General features: G+C 39.4%; 2 protein-coding genes across 2 annotated transcripts; one reads left to right on the top strand and one right to left on the bottom strand.

Annotated features, from left to right (window-relative positions):
* The first annotated feature begins 1,253 nt into the window (after window positions 1-1,253).
* dennd6b (DENN/MADD domain containing 6B) lies at window positions 1,254-16,540 on the top strand. Its single transcript, XM_046859991.1, is given in 21 exon segments — window positions 1,254-1,454; window positions 4,040-4,078; window positions 4,163-4,205; window positions 5,854-5,969; window positions 6,045-6,125; window positions 8,855-8,960; window positions 9,293-9,372; window positions 10,504-10,566; window positions 10,659-10,714; window positions 10,991-11,113; window positions 12,061-12,156; window positions 12,688-12,782; window positions 12,867-12,929; window positions 13,036-13,100; window positions 13,195-13,284; window positions 13,387-13,411; window positions 13,414-13,439; window positions 13,596-13,696; window positions 13,797-13,899; window positions 15,081-15,155; window positions 15,300-16,540. Coding segments are annotated over 21 exon segments (1,707 nt in total). The 5' UTR covers window positions 1,254-1,316; the 3' UTR covers window positions 15,423-16,540.
* Window positions 16,541-17,428: 888 nt separating this feature from the next.
* Window positions 17,429-20,693, bottom strand: gcc1 (GRIP and coiled-coil domain containing 1). Its single transcript, XM_046859989.1, has 3 exons — window positions 20,482-20,693; window positions 19,037-20,107; window positions 17,429-18,946 (listed from the first exon to the last, which is right to left on the bottom strand). The coding sequence occupies exons 2-3, from the start codon at window positions 20,048-20,050 to the stop codon at window positions 17,672-17,674; spliced, it is 2,289 nt and encodes a 762-aa protein (XP_046715945.1). The 5' UTR covers window positions 20,051-20,107; window positions 20,482-20,693; the 3' UTR covers window positions 17,429-17,671.
* Between the last annotated feature and the right edge of the window lie 667 nt (window positions 20,694-21,360).

Here is a 21,360-nt window from a genome sequence, read left to right as displayed (position 1 = left end):
TTCTTCCAGTCTCCTCCACAGTTCGGTGACTGTAGTGGGTTTCATGGCCATAACTTTGTCATAACTTTGTCACCAAGGATTTTCCAGAGGTTCTCTATTGGGTTGAGATCAGGACTCTGAGCAGGCCATGTCATTATTTCAATGTTTTCAGTTTCAAGGAACTGCTTTACCCGTTTTGCTGTGTGACATGGAGCGTTGTCCTGCATGAACACTGCGGGCTGATTGGGTGATGGACGCAGGGAAGGAACCATATTTTGTTGAAAAAGGTTCTGATAAACATTTGCATTCACTCTGCCATGTAGCTGTATAAGAGGCCCAACTCCTGCTGCAGAAAACATGCCCCAAACCATGACACTTCCTCCTCCACTTTTCACTGACTTCTTTACACACTTTGGGTTCAGTCTTTCTCCAGTTTGTTGCCGAACATAATGTTTCCCATCGGACCCAAATAAATTAAACTTGCTTTTATCACTGAAGTGAACTTTGGACCAGTTCTCCTCTGTCCACACAACATGCTTGGTCTAGCCTTTTGATTCTTTCTGCTAATGAGAGGTTTGGTCACTGCAGAGAAGGCTTTCAGTCCAAATGCTCTTAAACGTCGAGACACTGTATGACGAGACAGACCCTTACCCTGTTCAGCGCTGAACTGGTGAACAATTCCAGCTGCAGTGTGGAAACGATTGCCCATTGCGATCCTCCGCAGTGTCCTGTCCTCTCTTGTATTTGTCTTCCGTGGACGACCAGCCTTCTTGGCAGACTTGAATGAGTTTGTGATGATGTAAAGATTAAATATTCTTGAAATCACAGATTTGGAACGACCAACTTGTCTTGCTATGGCTGATAGGGTCATCCCTTTGCCCTTATCAGCCATAGCAAGACAAGGGAGGTATCTGAAAGTGTTCTCTAATTTTGATCAGTGTGTTTTCTGCAAAATAATGTTTTTTTAAATGCCTTAGTTATTTTGTGGAAAAGGTGTTCTGGTAGCATGGTATAGACAGGACAAAAACTCCTTCAACTGTGGAGCATTGAAGATCACATTAATTCAGAATTGTTCAATTGTTTATAAATTGTTCTCTAATTTTGATCGCCAGTGTATATATATACACACAACTAAACTGAAGCCTTTAGAGCTTATTATTCTTACTGTATAGAATCAAATAAGCTCTAAATTCTACAGTTTAGTTGCGTGTTTAGGAGGCAACCTGCTCCAGCAGATGGCAGTAAAACACCAATTTACGCGTCTGCAAGAAGAAGAAATACTGCAGGAGAGAGAGAGAGAGAGCACAGAGAGATATTAGCGGGCTTTGGGGTTTGTGATGGATCGCTTTGACCGCCAGAAGAACAACAGGGAGGTGAACAGTGTTCTGAACTCGGGACCATGGACGCGTTTCTCCGCTTGGCTCGAGTGTGTGTGTGTTGTTACCTTCGACCTCGAGCTCGGACAAGCAATAGAGGTGAGTGGAGCAGATCACCATCTCACTCACACACACACACACACACACACACACACACACACACACACACACCACTACCCCAGCACCATCTCACTCACACACACACCACTACCTCATCACCATCTTACTCACACACACACACACACACACACACACACCACTACCCCATCACCATCTTACACACACACACACACACACACACACCACTTCCCCATCACCATCTCACTCACACTCACACACACACACACACCACTACCCCATCACCATCTCAGACACACACACACACACACACCACTACCCCATCACCATCACACACACACACACACACACACACACCACTTCACCATCACACAGCACTAACCCATCACACACACACACACACCACTAACCCATCACCATCACACACACACACACACACACACCACTAACCCATCACCATCATCACACACACACACACTAACCCATCACCATCACACACACACACACACGCACACACACACCCACCACTTCACCATCACACAGCACTAACCCATCACCATCACACACACACACCACACACACACACACACCACACACACACACACTAACCCATCACCATCACACACACACCACTAACCCATCACCATCACACACACACACACACACACACACACCACTAACCCATCACCATCACACACACACACACACACACACACACACACACACACACACACACACACACACACCACTACCTCTTCACCATCTCTTACACACACACCACTACCAAATCACCATCACACACACACACACACACACACACACACACACACACACAAAGAAAGGAGAAAGAGTGGAAAGTCGGTTGGCCCAGATGAGATACCGGTAGAATGCATGGAGATATTTAGAAGAGATGCAGTGGAGTTTTTAACAAAATTGTTTAACAGGATTTTGGAAGGTGAGAAGATGCCTGAGGAATGGAGAAGGAGTGTGCTGGTACTGATCTTTAAGAATAAGGGAGATGTGCAGACCTGCAGTAACTACAGCGGAATAAAGTTGATCAGTCACACCATGAAGTTATGGGAAAGAGTAGTGGAAGCCAGGCTGAGAGAAGAGGTGACCATCTGTGAGCAACAGTATGGTTTCATGCCGAGGAAGAGCAACACAGATGCATTATTTGCTTTGAGAATGTTGATGGAGAAGTATAGAGAAGGTCAGAAGGAGTTGCATTGTGTATTTGTGGATTTAGAGAAAGCGTACGACAGGGTGGAGAGAGGAGTTGTGGTATTGTATGAGGAAGTCAGGTGTGTCAGAGAAGTATGTGAGGGTGGTGCAGGACATGTATGAGGACAGTGTGACAGCAGTGAAGTGTGCAGTAGGAATGCCAGACTGGTTCAAGGTGGAGGTTAGACTGCATCAAGGATCGGCTCTGAGCCCTTTCCTGTTTGCAGTGGTGATGGACAGATGAGGTCAGACAGGAGTCTCCCTGGACTATGATGTTTGCGGATGATATTGTGATTTGTGTTGAGAGTAGGAAGCAGGTGGAGAAAAGCCTGGAGAGGTGGAGGTACGTGCTGGAGAGAAGGGGAATTAAAGTCAGTAGGAGTAAGACAGAGTACATGTGTGTGAATGAGAGGGAGGGCAGTGGAGTGATGCGGTTGCAGGGAGAAGAAGTGGAGAAGGTGGAGGAGTTCAGGTACCTGGGGTCAACATTGAACAGTAATCTAGAGTGTGTTAGAGAAGTGAAGAAAAGAGTGCAGGCAGGGTGGAGTGGGTGGAGAAGAGTGATAGCAGGAGTGATTTGTGATAGAAGAGTATCTGTGAGAGGGAAAGGGAAAGTTTATAGGACTGTAGTGAGACCTGAGATGTTGTATGGTTTAGAGACAGTGGCATTGAGTAAAATACAGGAGGTGGAGCTGGAGGTAGCAGAGCTAAAGATGTTGAGGTTTTTGTTGGGAGTGACGACGATGGACAGGATTAGAAATGAGTTTATTAGAGGGACAGCCTATGTAGATTGAGATGGTTTGGACATGTGCAGAGGAGAGACATGGGCTATATCAGTAGGAGAATGCTGAGGATGGAGTCACCAGGAAGAAGGAAATGAAAAAGACCAAGGAGGAGGTTTATGGATGTGGTGAGGGAAGACATGCAGGTAGTTGGTGTGACAGAGGCAGATGTAGAGGACAGGGGGGTATGGAGACGGATTATCCGCTGTGGCGCCCCCTAATGGGAGAAGCTGAAAGAAGATATTAATGTGATATAATGTGATATAATATAATATAATATATAATAGTGCACAAAGATGTTATGATTGTGTTATGATATTAATTTTACAGTAATGTAAGGAAATGTTTAAACACCAGTTTTTGTGTGTGTTCACTATCCTTGAAGTGTGCCCTTGAAATAACACATGAATGCACCATCATGTTCACGTTTCTGCTTTGGACTGCTTATATTTGTAGGTCAAATCCATTTTAGCCTCACAGAGTTACACATGAGGGAACATTTGACTATTTCACCATTTGTTTCGGGGAAAATACTGAATAAATTTGCCGATCATCCAAATTAGCATCTGTTACAGGAGAATTTGTTTTTGTTTCTTCTCATAGTTAATTTACCCTCATGATGCAAAACTTACAGAGAAGGAGGTAAGAGCCTGAGTTATATACACTTTTTATTATAAAAGTTGATTAGCTTTACTATTGTGTCTAAAAAAAAGATGTTTCCTTCAGAAAACAAGCATATGCTACCTATCCTTTCCTGACTCATTTTCGGGTAAGTTCGCTCGAGTTCTGTTTGTTCATTTCCTGGTTAATTTAATCCATTTTCAGATGTTATAATTTTGTGTTTTCCTCTGTCTGTTCACGAGACAAGTGAAAGTTCACGAGATTCACTTTCAATCTGTTTTAGAGAACTAGTTTCTTATTGGTTGATCTGATGCCGTTCACTCGCCTTCATTAGTGACATTCACCATTCATCTGCACAATTCATCAGTTCAGACACATTTACAAAAAAAAGTTAATAGAAATTTAAGCTTCACACTAATTAAAGCTTAAAACTATTCAGGTGGGATTCAGTGAAATGACAAAAACAGTTGATAATGTAGGAAACTGCAGACACTTGGACACAATTAATTAAAAAATGTACAAAAGCGTTCACAATTTGTTCAAGGCAACACGTGCACACGTGACGCAGGATGTGGAGGTTGAAGTGGTTTTAAGAATTTCTGTTCTGATCTGAGAAACGCTCCAAAGCAATCAAGAAAAACTGTAACCGTTTCTAATGGTCCAACAGTAAAACACTGGTCATGTATGTGACTGGTTTCTAAGAGCACCAGTGAGTTTTTGTTTGTGTGCATGAATCCCAAGACATCAGCATGGAATGACAGAATGACTTTGTGTCTGATTGGAGAATGTTCTCATACAGCCATTCTTCACTAAACCAATCTCACAGAAGATCGCTAAGGATTAACAGGAAACTCATGTGATGGATAATGTAAGATGCTGAAAGGTCGAGATGGATGAGTACTGATCTAATGACATAAAGCTTCTCAGTAAAGGCCACACAATCAGCTTGTATGTAGTGTGCAGTTTTGAAGCCACTCTGGTCAGAATCTTCGAGGTTGTTCTGGGAAAAACAAAGAGATCAGAGTGTTTCTCAAAGAATTTGAGAAAGAATGGATAGACGTAATGCCTGGTCTCTAGGGTTGGTTTCTACAGGATGGACCATTGTTAACTAGCATTTGGTTAATGAGCCAGCGTTAGAGATGACGTGTAGGTGGTTCTGTGTGATGGTCTGGAGCATTGTGGAGATTAATGGGATTGAGCATTGCTTAATTGCTAAGAGGAGATGAATCCTGAACATAAAGGAGGGAATGTTAAAATAGTAGTGAAAACAGTGGTTCTTTATTTGCAGTCATGGATAAGCATAAAGGAGGAAGTGGCAGGTTGAGACGAGAAACAAATATATTGTAGAATTCATAAGACCGATTGATTTGTCAGATGAGATGAGAACTTGGTACTTGGAAGTGGTAGTAAATTAGGACCTCTGAACAGAAAGTCATGAGTTTAAATCCCAGCACTACCAAACTGCCCTGTTTTTGCCTTGTTTGTCTTGATAGTTCATCTCCTGACCTGTTTACGTTTATGTTTAGGTTTTTCGGTCACGATTATTTCAATAATTGCCTTTAACTGCAATCGCATCCATCTTAAGCCTGAAAAAAATAATATTTTCCTCATGCACACACTGGATCATAAAACTAATTTATTACACATTAGTAATGATTTATGAATATTTTTCACTGTGTACTGATACACTTTTGTCCAATAAATATAATTTTAATAAACAAGTGTTCCACTAAAAATGCTTAGATTTTTATGAGTATTAAGTAGAAGTTACATTTAGTACCAATCTTCTCCCAAAGGAAGCCTTGGAGACACGCAGTTCAGTTTTAGGCTGCGCCAGTCTGTGGGACGAGTGAGTGGTATATGGTTTGAAGAGACAGATGTGTACAACAGAGAAGCACCACTACCACTGCAGGTAAGATATGTGATATTAGTTTACATATAATATAATAGAATCTGTCATAGAGCTCTATTTTTCTCTTTATATTAGAAGGAAATGGCTCATTTCTACGGCTATGTGTACTTTAGACAAGTGAAGGATGTCTCCGTCAGAAGGGGCTACTTTCAGAAGGTGAGTACATGAGATGATATAAACCAGTATTCCTGCATGCTGGAGTCTAGCCACGTGGCTCACTGTTTATCACAGTTTTCACTAGAGGTTGATTAATAGTGGATTGTACCGATAGCGATAGCTCAGTTGGATCAAACGTGCAGATACCTGATTAATCAACAGATTAAAATGGATACTGGATTAAAAACAAAAAAAATAACACTAAGCTTTATTACAAAAATAAAAATGGGCTAAATGACAAATATGAATATATTAATTATATTGATAAACATACAGGAAAATAAGACATGCATTGAAACTGAAACAAAAAGCAACATTCCAAATAAATAAACAGTTACTTCTAAAATGGATGAAATTGACAGTGATTCACCTCTAGAGACCGCACTCATACTGTATAATGACAGCGGACCTTCTCAGCCACTCCAGCAACCCTGAAAAACTATTGGTACGTATTTTTGCAGATAATTTCAGCAATCAACTATGATTAATGATTAAGCTGATTAATCGGCAGATCGAATAAGAAAGAAAAGAAATAGTAAAATAAATAAAATAGCAGTGTCACTTTCCTTTCTTATAAATATAAATAACTACCAGCTGTGTTTTAGCGTATAGTTTGCTAGTGGCTTAATTTTGTAATGTTTTAACAATGAAACAACACAAATGCACCAGAAGAATCTAGTGAAAAAGATTGTTCTTGAGTTATATCCAGAATTAATTTTTAATTCCAGAAAAAATTTAGGATTTAAATAACATTAATTGATGAATATTTAATTTAAGCTCACACTGAAATTGAAGTTGATTTCACTGAATGGTTTGTTTCAGTGAAAAAATGAAAAAATAAAATTTCAAAGTCATGTGTCACAGTTATGGGCCCTGATGCTTTAAGTATTTTATGTAACTTCCCTTTACCAACATGACATCACATAATACTAATAAGAGTGATTCACAGGGTTTCAAGAGGTTTAGGTCAGAAGACTGGGATGGCCATGACACAAGATTGAATCTGTGGTTACTGAAGCGTTAGTGTGTGGTTTTGTATTGTTATGTTAATTATCCTGCTGAAACATCCAACCGAGTGCCAGCTGTAGCCTGGCAGATGCAGTCAGATCAGAATCTGTTACTCCATAGTATTGATTTTTTTAAATCATTAGCATAGTGATTAGCGCTATTCAAATAAAAATAGATTAATCTGCCCTTCAGAATTAGCAAGCAATCATAACAGGGTAAAGATTTTCTTTATCAAAAAGATAATAGTGAGTTTAGCTTTCTACTGCTGATGCCACATTCCAACTCCCTGGCACACTCAGACCCCTGCATCATAGCCCATCCATAATATCGAAATATCTTCCCAGAAATCTCAAGTAAACATGCTTCAAAATAAATCTGCTAATCTCTAATTAGTTTAATAACATTGTCCCAATTTTTCTTCACAGTGTGGAGCCGTAGTATTCTAACAAGCTTCACTGAGCTTTTGGAGAAAGAACATCTCTGTAAAATAATCATATTTAACAGTGGAATTTCAGTTATTTGAAGTGTAACCATCCTTCCTTTTATGCCACGCCCACTTTCACTGCTGCCTAAGATCGCTTTTTGTCATTTTTTGGTTCAGTCACATTTCTGTTAGAGCTCACATTAAATAATGTTTTGAATCATCTTTGAAAATAATGTTTTTGGTGTAAAGATGGTGAGTAGTGAGTTTTAAAGACATGGTAACCAAATGAGAAATGTGTGGCTGTCAATTAGCTGTCAATCGATTCAAATATTAAATCGCAATTAATCACATGATTTTCATGAGTTAACTCGTTTTTATCTGTTCTTAATGGACCTTAAATTAATACTTTTCAAGTTTTTAATACTCTAATCAACATGCGCATGGACAAATATTGCTGCGTTATTCAAATGTATGTTTATTATTAGTGAAATCAAACTCAACATAGAGCATGAAGACTAAATATTTTTGTGTTTTAAAGTATTATGGTGTATTTTAAATGATTTTTCATTTTGCACTGTTTCCACATGGTGGTTTTAATTGCCGGATGTGTCCATCGTGGAGGAAAAAGTACGTTTGTGAATAAATGTGTGTTGAAGGATTTAATTTAGTCTCTTTTATGTGTATTTATATTTCTAATTAAAATGGTCAAGCAGAAATGTGCGCTACATTAATCACACATTATTAATGCATTAATTTAAACAGAAAATAACAAATATAAATAAATGTGTGTAAAAGGAAATTCTGGCAGACTACATAAGAATTTTGCTAATCACTAAGAAAAGCATAAAATGTACAATATTTAAAAAAAAAAGAGCTCATAACGTATTTACACCATCCAACAAGAAAAACTGTTTCAAAGCTGTTTTAAAAATCACACTTATCACAGTTTGTTGATTAGCTTTTTGCTAACAGAAGGTGAACTGTATTTCCCACATTTAGCTCGAATGCTCAGAGGTTGTAAATGACGTAATTTCCAGTTCTACATTTCTGAGGTAATTTAAAAGCAGAATGTAAATAAAAACAGGTTTCTCTTCAGGGACCTGACATTCTGTAGAGGTGTCAATAATTGTGACACATTTGTTTTATTATTCCAGTGTAAAATTAAGCTAATTACTAGCATTTAATTTGACAAGGGTGTCAATAATTGGCATTTGAATAGAATTTATTCACCCGTTTCTGGCAGTGTTGTTTTTCTGAAACTTGGCTACCTACCTAACTGTTTCACTTTCGGTCCTAGTCTCTGGTGCTGGTGTCCAGACTGCCGTATGTTCACTTGTTCCAGTCTCTACTGCAGATCATCGCTCCTGAGTTCTTTGAGAAGTCAGAGCCTTGTTTGGAGGCAGGTGAGGACCAGCTGGTTCATTCATTTAACATGAGAAGTTTCCAGCATTGTGTCACACATGATAATGCAATGATGAACAAATGATAAATTACATAACCTAAAGGCTCTAATGTGCTTGAATGCCAATATATCTAAAATACTGGTTTAGAAATAGAAGCTAACGTAATGTAATCAAATAGGATGAGCTTGTTAAGTAGTTGAACCAGTGAATTAATTCAGCGCTGCATATTTAATGTACTGTTAATAGCAGCCCGATGTGGTGTGTATAACGCTGATTAGTACATGTTTAAAGTAACTAACTAGTACAATATCTGTGTTGTAAATATGTTGCAGTTTGTAATGAGATTGACCAGTGGCCCCCACCTGCACCAGGACAGACACTCAGTTTACCTGTGATGGGAGTCATCTTGCAGGTTCATGCTTCATGCATGCTTGTAGCTTAGTAGTGAAATACACCATGTTGATTCTCAGATATAAGGTTGTCATTAACAACAGCATCAGGAAACACCCAGTTGTATCAAACCTGGACATATTTATCAAGTAGCTGTTATAAATGTAACTGAGTATAAATACATTGCATAGACTGAGCAGATCATTTATCCTAATTAAATATAAATGCAGCTTAAACATAATAGCTATTGTGTTCATCTGTTCTGAGAAACCTTGCCAGTGTTTCAGTTTTTATGTGCGAGGTTCATCCTGAAATGTCCTGTTTTAAAGAAGGTTTTTATAAAATTCCCATCTTAACTACAAAACAACAGCCAAAACAGACCTGAGCCAAAGACAGAATGTTTGGGGGAAAAAGTATTTCCCCCAAACAGTACTTCGAGTACTTCGAGGAAAATGTCACTGTACAGAGAAGCTGGCAGTTAAAGCAGTAATTTTCAGAGCTATAAATAACCTTCAAGAGCTCCAGAATAAAACCACATGATCAAAGAAACAAAATATGCTTTTATATATCTGAAACTCTCTGCATAGCTCTACTGACTCTTCCAAAAATTACAATAAAAATATATTTGCTTAAAATTGTTCTATTGTTATTAAAAGAAAATGTTCTCAGATATTAAAATTAAATGCCATTTAAAGCACTCTGGCATCCAGAATTATATCAGATCCAAACCATGTGTCCAGTGACCTAAATGATTAAATATTATTATATGTTTATTGTTGTCACCTAAATAACAGATAACAGGTTTAATAACAGGTTTAGAAAAAAGTTCTAGTTCTACAGGGTGAAGTCTTCCAGCAGTGCTGTGTTCAGGAGATTAAAATAAAGATATAACATTTACTTTAATTTAATAACAAAGAAACATACAAATATATAGAAAATATAGAAGAAAACATCAAGCTTGTCTTTACTGCCTGTGCAGAATTCTACATGTCCTCATGTGTCCTCATGTGCTTCAATAAATTAGGTGAATTAACAATAAATTCACAAAGTGTGAAAGAATAGTCCCTAGATTCATTATAATCCTGAACAGGAGATAACTGTGCTTTTGTGTTGATGAGTTGATTGTTTTGTTTGCGTATTCCTCTACTTCCAGGTCAGAATTCCTTCAAAAGATGACAAACCAGGAGGAAGTCCTATCAGCCAGGGACAGAAAGAGGTGTGAGCTCATGTTTTATATGTGTACTGATAAAGTTCTGAGATCAAATGTTGATATTTCCTGAGTCTCTTTTCTGTTTTTGTCATTTGTAGAAGCGTCTCTCTTCCTCTATGGTTCTCTCTACCATTCATGAGCTGGATATTTTTAAGTATGTTGCCGTACGGTTCTATTTGCTGTATGCGTAGATGATATTTTTGTTGTTGTGCTGAAAATGGACAGATTTTATGTTTTGATATTTGTAGCTCTGGGGTAAAATCTGTTAATGGGAACAAATTCACCTCCTCATGTTGAGTCTTAGTCATGAGATGTGATGAGATGAATTGCAGAGCAGATGTGATTAAACATTTTAATATAAAGAAACATGAAGATCTAAAACATCTGTCACTGCTCTAAACTGACTTTGTAGACTTTGTGTCCTGTTCAGGTGCTTCCAGTCTGTCCTGATTCACATACAGTTGCTGTGGGAGCTGATGTTGCTAGGAGAGCCGTTGGTCGTCATGGCACCTTCTCCAGCTGTGTCCTCGGAGACAGTGCTGGCTCTAGTTAGGTATTCCCAATTCCCAATATTCTAAAGACTTTCTATTTATAGAGTCAGATATCTGTTATACTGCAATGGCAATTCAGTTACATATAAAACTAACATAAAGGACAGACGCACATCAGCATAATATTATAACATTATAACATGGTGAAGTGAAGAACACTGATGATCTCTTCATCATGGCACCTGTTAGTGGGTGAATTTATTTATTAAGCAGCAAGTGAACATTTTCTTCTCAAAGTTAATGTTGAAGCAGGAAAAATGGGCGAGTGTGTCTATTAAAAGTGCTCCAAGGAAGGAACAGTGTTGAACGGGCGACAGGGTCGTGGGCGGCCGAGGCTCATTGATCAACAGACGAGCTCCTGCTTGCTGAAGAAGTTCATGATGTTAATGCTCTCAGACGAGCTCCTGCTTGCTGAAGAAGTTCATGATGTTAATGCTCTATGGGTCACGACTGTTCTGTCAGCAAAAAGGGGACCAATACAATATTAGGCAGGTGGTCATAATGTTATGCTGATCAATGTATAAAACCGACTATTTGGTTATTAAGACTATTTTTTAACACTGCAGGAATATAATTTTCAGATACAGTCATGCAATTCACTCAAAGCTCTTTGTGGTCTTGTGGTTTTCTCTTCACATTCAGCTCAGCCAGTCTGCATGTGAACCTGTAATTATTGGTTATTGTGCAGGTGTTTTCGATGTGATGTGTTTAATTCATTCCTCCTACACTCTTTTCAAAAGTACTTCATACAAATGCACATTTTACAATTATAGACAACTTTTTTATAAACATTTCTCACTCATTTAAAGATGAATTAATGATCGGAGAAGTATTTCATGTTTTGCACAAAAACAAAGTTGATATTTGTCTTTGATTACACCACACTAGGCCGATCTATTGTTATGTAAATTATGTGTAGTTCAGCAAGTTCCTGTTCACTTCTTTCCAGCTGCATCAGTCCATTGAAATACTGTTGTGATTTTCGGCCATACTTTACCATCCATGACTGTGAGTTTAAGGAGTACACGACCAGAACTCAGGCACCGTAAGCACAAACACACTCCAAACACGAAAACAATCTCCAAAACCTTCAGTTTTTACTTCTTATAATATACATTATAAATATATATATACAGGGGGTATCAAAAAGTTTAGAGACTAGTTTTGTAATAAGCCAACAGATGGCAGCACAAGGCTGCACTCACATTCACAGGGAGCACCGAACTTCATAAGTCAGTGTGCCAAAATACATCATCCTGTGTATATCTGGAGCCGTGCAACTTGTGCTATTCTGACCACATGTGCACTCTGATACCCAACTTACTCGCCAGATTTGGATCCTGCAGACTTTGCATTCTTCCTGAAGATACAGCTCAAATGGCGCAGTTCTGAGACCGTTGAGGAGATCCAGCGGGAACAGGGGACTATTTTTAGCAAACAGAGCTAATCGCAAAACGTTTTGATACCACCTCGTAGTGTATTTGTGAATACAAATGTTCAGGCATCCAATAGAAGATCATGAAGTACCAAAAGATGACAGATTTTTCTCTCTTCATGCTTCTTCTTGTAATTTCAGGCCTAATGTTTTACTTGGTGTTACAAATCCTTTCTTTATAAAGACCTTTCAGAACTGGCCTCACATCATGTGTCTGGGGGATCTAAAGATGTCCAGTAAGTGCTGCTTTCTTCTAAAACTCTATCTTTAAAACTCAACACATTTCTTATTACACAAGTTTGATCACACTCTGATTTTAGATTTGCTAAAACAAGTTAAACTAAAGAAACTGACCAAGCTGAAAATGCTGGACACAAAACCAGGTGCATAGAAATGCATTCATTTACATTTTGTTTCATTACAAAAGGTTTAATGATGAAAGACTGTAAAATAAACATCTGTGCCCTTGTGTTGTGGTCCATGGTTAAGGTGTATACACAGCGTACAAACCCTTTCTCCATAAAGACAAAGCTCTAATCAAGCGACTTTTAAAGGTGAATAAAACCGAGCCTGATTAAACTATGCATATTAATAGCAATGTTAGATTTATGTTTCACTCCTTTCTCTCTCACTTTATTTCTCTCTCAGGGAATTCAGAAGAAAAGGCCTTCTGAGGTGCAGAGCGCCATCTTGAGGCGCTATTTGTATGAACTGACCCAGAGCTTTGTCCTTCCACTGGTGAGGACTCATGTTCATTATAATACTTAATAAATAAATAAATAAATACCTTGATAATAGAACGATTAGGAGCGTGTTCAGAACTAAAAAATGTTTTTGCAGGAGCGATACCTGGCTGGCTTGATGCCGGGCAGATATCCGTGACTCCATGGAAGGTTAAATAAACTTAATTCCAACCTGTTTAGATTTTAAATGCTTCAGAAAGATTAAAGCATTTTATTTATTTATTTATTTTTGTGCAGATTTATAAAATGAATGATTAGTTGTGTGTGTGTGTGTGTGTGTGTGTGTGTGTGTGTGTGTGTGCATAGACTCCTCCTCAGATCCGACCGTTCAGTCAGGACGAGTTCTTCGCCACTCTGAATCATGCTGGACCTCAAACACCCAAAGGGGACTGGCTCGGCCTTTATAAGTAACTTTATAACACAATGTGTACAATTAAATTGTTTCTGTTTTCTCTCTATAAATGAATATACTGGAATTAGATATTTGTCTGTTTGTGTGTTTTAAAGGAAATTCTTTCAGTCTTCTAACTTTGATGGCTGGTTTCGTGCAAAGCAAAGAGAAATGATACAGAAATTAGAATGTCTTCATTTGGAGGCCATCTGTGAAGCTGTGAGTACTGAAACCTTGGACCATAGCAACACTGACCCACATCTATCACATTTACTCAAAGTTGTGTGTAAATGTAAGCATTATCTAAATCAAAGCACAAAATTCCACTGGATTTACAAACATCAGACAAAGAAAGGTAAAGTTCCCAGACAACAGGGAGAAGAGGACAATATGATATAAATATATAGACGTTCAGCCATAACATTATGACCACCTTCCTAATATTGTGTTGGTTCCCTTTTGCTGCTTAAACAGTCGTGACCCATCGAGCATCAACAGCATTGCTGAATAAACTTCTTCAGCAGTTTGAGCTACAGGAGCTCGTCTGTTGGGTTGGACCACATGGACCAGCCTTCACTCCTCACGTGCATCAATGATCCACGACCCTGTCACCGCTTCACCACTGTTCCTTCCTTGGAGCACTTTTAATAAACACTGACCACTGCAGACCAGAACATCCCACAAGAGCTGTAGTTTTGGAGAAGCTCTGACCCAGTCGTCTAGACGTCACAATTTGGCCCTCGTCAAACTCAAACTCAAACTCCTTACGCTCACCCATTTTTTTTTTTTTTGCTTTATCACATTAACTTTGAGAACAAAATGTTTACTTGCTACCTAATAAATATTTCCCACTGAGTAACAGGTGCCATGATGAAGAGATAATCAGTGTTACTCACTTCACCGCTCATAATGTCAGTGTTATAATGTTATATCTGATCGATGTGTAACATTATCAGATGGGACTTTTCTGTACACTCACCATAAGGTCCGTCCTCCAGGTTTATATTAGTCATTAATAAGGAGGTGGGAGCTCAGTGGTTCTGGGTTACTGAAGGTTGGGGGTTTAAGCCCCAGAATCGCCAAACTGCTTTTGGGGCCCCTGAGCAGGGCCCTTAACCCTCTGTGCTCCATCAGGGTTGTATTGTGGCTGACCCTGCGCTCTGACCACAGCTTCCTAACATCACTGGGGAATGTGAAGAAAGAATTTTAAGTATAAAGCATCCCTATGATGTCTATGCTTACATTTACACACTAACACACTAAATGTATTTTCATCAATAGCAGATTTCTGATGATAACGCTTGTGTAAATGTGTTCACATCACATCCAGGCTCTTTATAAGAATGAATCTCAGTGTGTTGGAATTGTTTCGCTCTTGTTTCGCTGTTTACTCTTTACAGGATCTGCCGAGTTGGACAAAAGACAAGTCTGAAGTGGAGACTGTTGACCTGGTTCTAAAATTGCGTGAAAAACTGGTTCGTGATAAAATTATAAGCTCTAAATTTCATCAGACATGATTATAAACCAGTGCCTCTACAAGTTTTATTAGATTTACTACTGCAAACTCTCATCTGTTATTATTACATACTTTCCTTTTTCTGTTTTCTTTCCTACACTAGAGGAGAGCTCACACACAGCAGCTTCTGGTGAAGGAGGAATTACTGCACAAGCTGCAGAACTACATCCATTCTGTGATCAGCTCTCTGCCTGAGGATCTTCAGACTGTACTCGACAAAAACTGATTTTAGTGCAGGGATGAAAATCCGATTTGATCAGGTAGCTCATGTGCTCTCATTTCAAAACTCGTGGAGCAGCAGCAATAATAGATATACAGCAACACACAGGGGATAGCAATACTGTATTATAGTGCGTGCGTGCGTGTGTGCGTGCGTGTGCGTGCGTGTGCGTGTGTGTGTGTGTGCGTGCGTGCGTGCGTGTGTGTGTGTGCCGCTGAGTGAAGCCATGAGGGTGAAGGGATAGAAATGTGGCCTAGCTGCCTCTCACTCTTGGTGCTTCACTCTGCTCTACTGACTTTTGAAACAATAGAGATCTGCAGCTTATCAGTAAGAATTTATAACTTTAAATCAAGAAAGTAAAATTAGAGGTTTGTTGTATTGTACATTATTTCTGTTTCATAAAGAAACCTTCTTTCACTTTATTGTTAATTGAATGATTACATGTTGAGCCAGAACTGATGTTTATAGTTGTATAAAATTGATCCTCATATTGTCTTTATTATTTCTTATGCTTTTTTTGTAATAAGGGTTTTTTCTCCACTGACCATCCCACACTAGTATTAATGAGATCAGACACTGATGTTGGCTGAGGAGGTTGGTGTTTATTTTATGTTCTAGTTCAGTTATGGAATCAGGGCTTTGTGCAGGACACAAGTTCTATTCCAACCTTAACACACCATAGAGCTTCATGGAGCTGGTTTTGTGTATAAATCATGCTGGAACAGGATTAAAACGAAATTGAAAAGCTGCAGAGACAGTTCTATAAAGTTATATGCTTCTGAATGTGTTAATAGCTTGGGGGAAGTTGGAGCTCAGTGGTGACGTCTCTTGGTAACTGATTAGAAGGTCGCTGGTTCAAGCTTCTACTCTTCCACTCTGCTCTCACTCCTGGAGCCCTGAGCATGGCATTTTAAACCTCTGTGCTCCAGGGGGCGCTGTAGCATCTCTGATCCCGGCTTTTTAACCTCACTGGGTTTTGTGAAGAAAGAATTCACTGTGCTATAAAGTACATGTGAGAAGTATAACACACCTTTCTTTACCTTTTCCTTTTTGAGGATGAAGCATGTGGGTGTGATGGTCAGCTGTTTCTAATCTGAACTGACAAATAAATGCTTTAACAATAATTTAGTTTGAGTAGAACTGAATGCATGAAATCACTTTTCGAGGTTTAAACTGTTACAAGGAGTAGAAATGTGTGTGTGTTGGAGTGTGTGTGGTGGTGTGTGTATTGGTAGTAGTGACAGTTGTCTAGATTATCATATACACTGATATTTAAAATTATTACACTGATGTATTTATGATGCGTCCAGTAAAGTTGATCAAACTCTTAAATGAGTAAGTCATTATTTATACAATATATTTATTCTCGGATGTGTTTTGTTAAAACATTAGCAGGCACTGAGAGTTTCTGTTTATCGTGATGTACAAATGTTGAAGAAAATGCATTATAATAAAAATGTAATGTTTCCTACGTTTGTATAAATCGCTGTAAAAACATTAATGAAAAATACAAACATCTTTATTAAAGATTTCAAATATCCATTTAATAAGGCACTGAATCATTCATTCTTTAACATACACAGAAGAAACATTACACCATGACAAGTTCTGATTAAAGCTCATATTTATGGAAAAATCCAACAATTTTCACACACAGTTGAACATTTCTTACTTCATCAAAATACAATTTTTATTCCTGGAGATGTCGGAATTACAGCTGGTGATGATCCAATAAAGATTTGATTATTAATTAATTAATGGTTAATCAGCAGTGGCTACTCAGTTACTCACTATTGTGATAAAATCTTCATCATCATCATCATCGGGACCACAATCCAATCACCCAGAAACAGAAGTCATGAGCATTAAAACAGTGGCTGCCTCAAGGAAAGAAGACTACATTATCTAATATTGCATGAGTTTATAAGCATATATATATTTATAAATAAAATAGAACAGATACACACTTCTATACAAGCTTACAATGTTTTGCGCAAAAACAGAAATCAAAGTTTCATTATTAATGATTTATTGGTCAGTAAATATTGCTGACAGATTTAAAGCAAGTTATTCACTTGGAATGTCAGAATTATAACAAAAAACAAAAGAATGAAAAGTTATCAGCTTTACCAGAAAACACCACCTGAACATAAACATTGACATAAACTGCCCTTATAATCTGATATACAGTTAAAAAAGATGAGAAAATAACGAGTAGAAAATAAATAAATGCACTGAGCTATGAATTGATCGCATCATCTATTCCTGGGTGACCACCAGCTGTGCACCTGCTGCTTCATGACAGCCTGCTTTTCCTGAGGGCTGAAGTGTAAGATGGTCAGAATGGCCATGAGCGTCTGCTGGCAACCTCTGGAGTCTTGTAGTGTGAGGAATCTATAGATGACGTTCTTGAGATATTCTAAATTAGCACCGTCTCTGCTCTGGTCACGAATCCTCTTGTCCAGCTGCGCCTGCAACTCATCTACCTCCTCCCTGTGCTTCTCTTCATTAGCAAACAATTTTCCTTGGAGTTGATGCATGCCTTCCTCTAGCTGATGCTTCTGTTTGCGCAAAGCAGAAATCTCCACTTCGTTTCGAGCCAGATGTTCGGCATACAGCAGCAAGGTGTTTTTTGGGGGGGTGGCGAGCTTCAGCGTGAACGTCTCACCATCTTCATGCACAGAACTCTCAAACTCAACATCCCCTTTAAATCCCCTTTCTGCTACGTCACTTGCAGTGGTTTCGGATCGAAGTTTTTCTAGTTCAAGGTCCTTTTCTTCGAGTAGAGCCATGGTGCGCTCTCTCTGCTTGTGCAGCTCTGCCTCAAGGTGCAAGAAATTCTCTCTGTGTTGAGCCTCTAGCTTCTCCATGTCCTGTTTATGAGACTGATGAAGAGCTGCTAGTGCTTGCTGTTGCTCCTTAATCTCCTGCTTGTGCGTCATCTTGGCTTCTTCTAACTGCACACGCAGGTTGATGTATTTTTCCTTCAGTTCTGCCAGCTGGTTCCGAGCTTCCTCAAGCTCTTTGCTCTGCGCACTGTCTTTGCCGTTCTTATTTTTTAGGACTACCTGTGCTCGCACTTTGTATCGCTCAAACTCCTCCTTTAGCTGTCGCAGCTCTTGCTGATAGAACTGCACCGAGTCCTTCTCTGCATCCTGTCCCCCTGCTCCCTCCATTATTTTCTCAATTTCCAAACTTTTTTCTGGAGATCTCTGTGCAACCAGCTGCAACAGCTTCTTTACCTTCTCCAGCTTGTCCTTCAGTGTGTTCACATCCAAATTCAGTTCATCAATTCCAAGATCACCTGAGGTGTTCCTGGAAGTGCTGGCTGCAATAGTTAGGGCCTTGTTCTCTGAATCCAGCTGGAGGATATGCTCACGGAGCCTCTGAGCATTCTGCTGGTCTTTCTGCCTGGCCTTCTCACTCGCACCCAGCAGCCCAGACAGCTCAGAAACCCGCTCCTCTAGACTTGCCACTCGCTGCTCTTCCAGTTGGGCCTGCTTCTGCAAGCAGACATCTGCCTGAGCAACCTGCACAAATATGTTTCAAAGTCAACAAACATAAACACCTTCAATCAAATGCCATTAATAAGCTTCAGTGTTAAAGTAGTGAAACTATACCTTTCTAATCTCCTGCTGAAGCTGTTGGTTAAAGTGCGCTTTTAGATCAGCGATCTCCTGCTGCAGTTCCAGCACTCGCTGCTCAGGTTTGCTTTTCTCGGCCTCCAGAGCCTGCAGACTGATCTTCAATGATTCACACTGCTGATTAACCTGCTTCAGCTGCTCTTCATAAACTAACCCTTTGTCTTTGCTCTGCATGGTTTCTGCAAAAGCTTTCTTGGCATCCTCCAACTGAAGTTCTGTATCCTGCCTAAGGCTTCTCTCTTCCTGCAGGAGTTTCTGAAGTTCACGAAGCATATGGCCGTGGTCATGCTGTTCTTGATCATACTGGTGTTGCTGCATAATCACGCGTGCTCTGCTCTCCGCTAGCTGTTCCTGAACTGCCTGGAGTTCAAGCTGGTGCTGCTTACGCTCGTCCTCTAGTTTTTCCCGTGCTTCCTCCAACTCCTGCTTCATCTTACGCTTATCAGCTTGGAAAGAGGCTTCCATCCGGGACTTTTCCTGCGTAACTGTGGTCAAGGACGAGGTCAAGGTAGTCAGCTGAGACTTGAGTTGGTTTATCCGGTGGTCTGATTTTGCGTTTGCTGAGCCTAATGTTTGCTCCACAGCTGCAGGGCCGGTGTTGTTTTCTAATTCGCTCTTCTCTGGCTGTGGAAACACTATGTTACCTTCTCCATGATCGACCTGGTTCTCATCTGTGGCATCACTCGTTATGCTGCTGCCAGTCACAACACTTTCACCACCGGATTCAGCAGCGTCCAGGCTGTCTTCACTGTGCAGTGACCCATGGTCTTCAGCGTATTCGGTGTTGGGCTCCGGACACTGTGCAGACACCGTCAGGACTTTCAGGCTAGCTTCCAACGCCTCCTTCTCCTTCAGTAAACTCTTATAGGCCTGGACAAGGTCTTTAAAACGGGTTTGGTACTGGATGAGCTGCTTCTTCTGACTTTCAACACATTCAAGCAGCTCTTTTTTGCTCAGACCTCCGCCGAAGCTCACCCCAAACTTCTCCATGCTGAACGACTCGCGACTCTCAGTGTCGGTTCATTACAGAGAGTCAGAGGTGTGAAGCTGCAGGAGTTCAGGTGGAACAGAAACATTAGAAGTTTTACTTCTAGACTGCAGTGTTTCAGAAATTCTAGTCATTTAAGGTGATTTTCTTTTATTAAAAGCGGCAGGCAAAAATAACAACCAGATTAAAACATATAAAAATATACACATTTTAAATATAATATAACTCAGTAAACACCCAGCTGCTGAGACCGACCGGTCCTGCCATAACAACTAATAAACCACACAGCTCACATTGTGTCCAGATGTTAATAAACAAAGCAAACGCAGAAAATAATTACAGTTTACATTCTCCAGACAGTCCAGACGCAATAAAAAACAACAAAAAAACCATAAACAATTATAATGTACAAAGTCTGTTCGCTCGTGTTTACCTTCCACACGTCTCTTCCGGCTTCTCTTCCAAGGGGCTCATGCGGAAGTGACGTAGTAAGTGACGCCTCGTGGGCCCGTCTTAACACACAATCTTTTATTTTATCAACAAGAATTCTCACCTTAAAATTTACATAAACTGTTTTTAAAACAATTTATAATTCAACAATAAACAATAAAAATGAATAATAATCTACAGTGATTTACTGATGCGGTTGGAATCTGTTACGTCACAAAACACCGCGCGCGGACGAGACAGTGTTCTCGAGAAATCTCGCGAGAAATCAGCAGCGCTCTGTGTTCTGTATAAAAGTCTTATCAGATCAGAATCAGGTTTATTGGCCAAGTGTGTTGATATAAACACAATATATTTGGCTTTTGGTGACTTTTAAAAGTACAGACATAAATAACACTACATTTAGCTTAGACTATAAAAGACAAAATAGACAGATCAATAATGTACATAGACGGATTCAATGACTGCAGTGTAGAACTGTATCAACAGCTCCTGTGGCAGACTATACTTCCTATTTTAGGTCCAGCAAAGGATGTAATTTCTATGAAAATTAAGGAAGTACAGTCTGCCACAGGAGCTGTTGATACAGTTCTACACTGCAGTCATTGAATCCGTCTATGTACATTACTGATCTGTGATATACTCTGTGTATTGTGTTCTATTTATTACTTGTATTGTTTGTGTAGGCTCATATTGTCTTGTCTTGTCTATTGTCTATCCTATGCACATCCACCATCCATAAACATCCATAAACCAGACTGGCAATTTACATAAATGCTTCTCTGAGTTCAAGTGGCAGATATATTTCAACATCCACTGTTCAGAGGAAATTGAACACACATACACACACACACACACACACACA

The sequence above is a fragment of the Silurus meridionalis genome, chromosome 10 (genome assembly GCF_014805685.1).
Source record: "Silurus meridionalis isolate SWU-2019-XX chromosome 10, ASM1480568v1, whole genome shotgun sequence".
Taxonomy (NCBI): domain Eukaryota; kingdom Metazoa; phylum Chordata; class Actinopteri; order Siluriformes; family Siluridae; genus Silurus; species Silurus meridionalis.
Note: the sequence above shows the minus strand (reverse complement) of the source record. Positions and strands in the feature narration are given on the sequence as shown.

Coding starts and splice junctions, on each gene's coding strand:
- gcc1 (XM_046859989.1), bottom strand. CDS start 20,050: ATGGAGAAGTTTGGGGTGAGCTTCGGCGGAGGTCTGAGCAAAAAAGAG. Junction 18,947..19,036: donor TTCAGCAGGAGATTAGAAAG/GTATAGTTTCAC, acceptor ATATTTGTGCAG/GTTGCTCAGGCAGATGTCTG.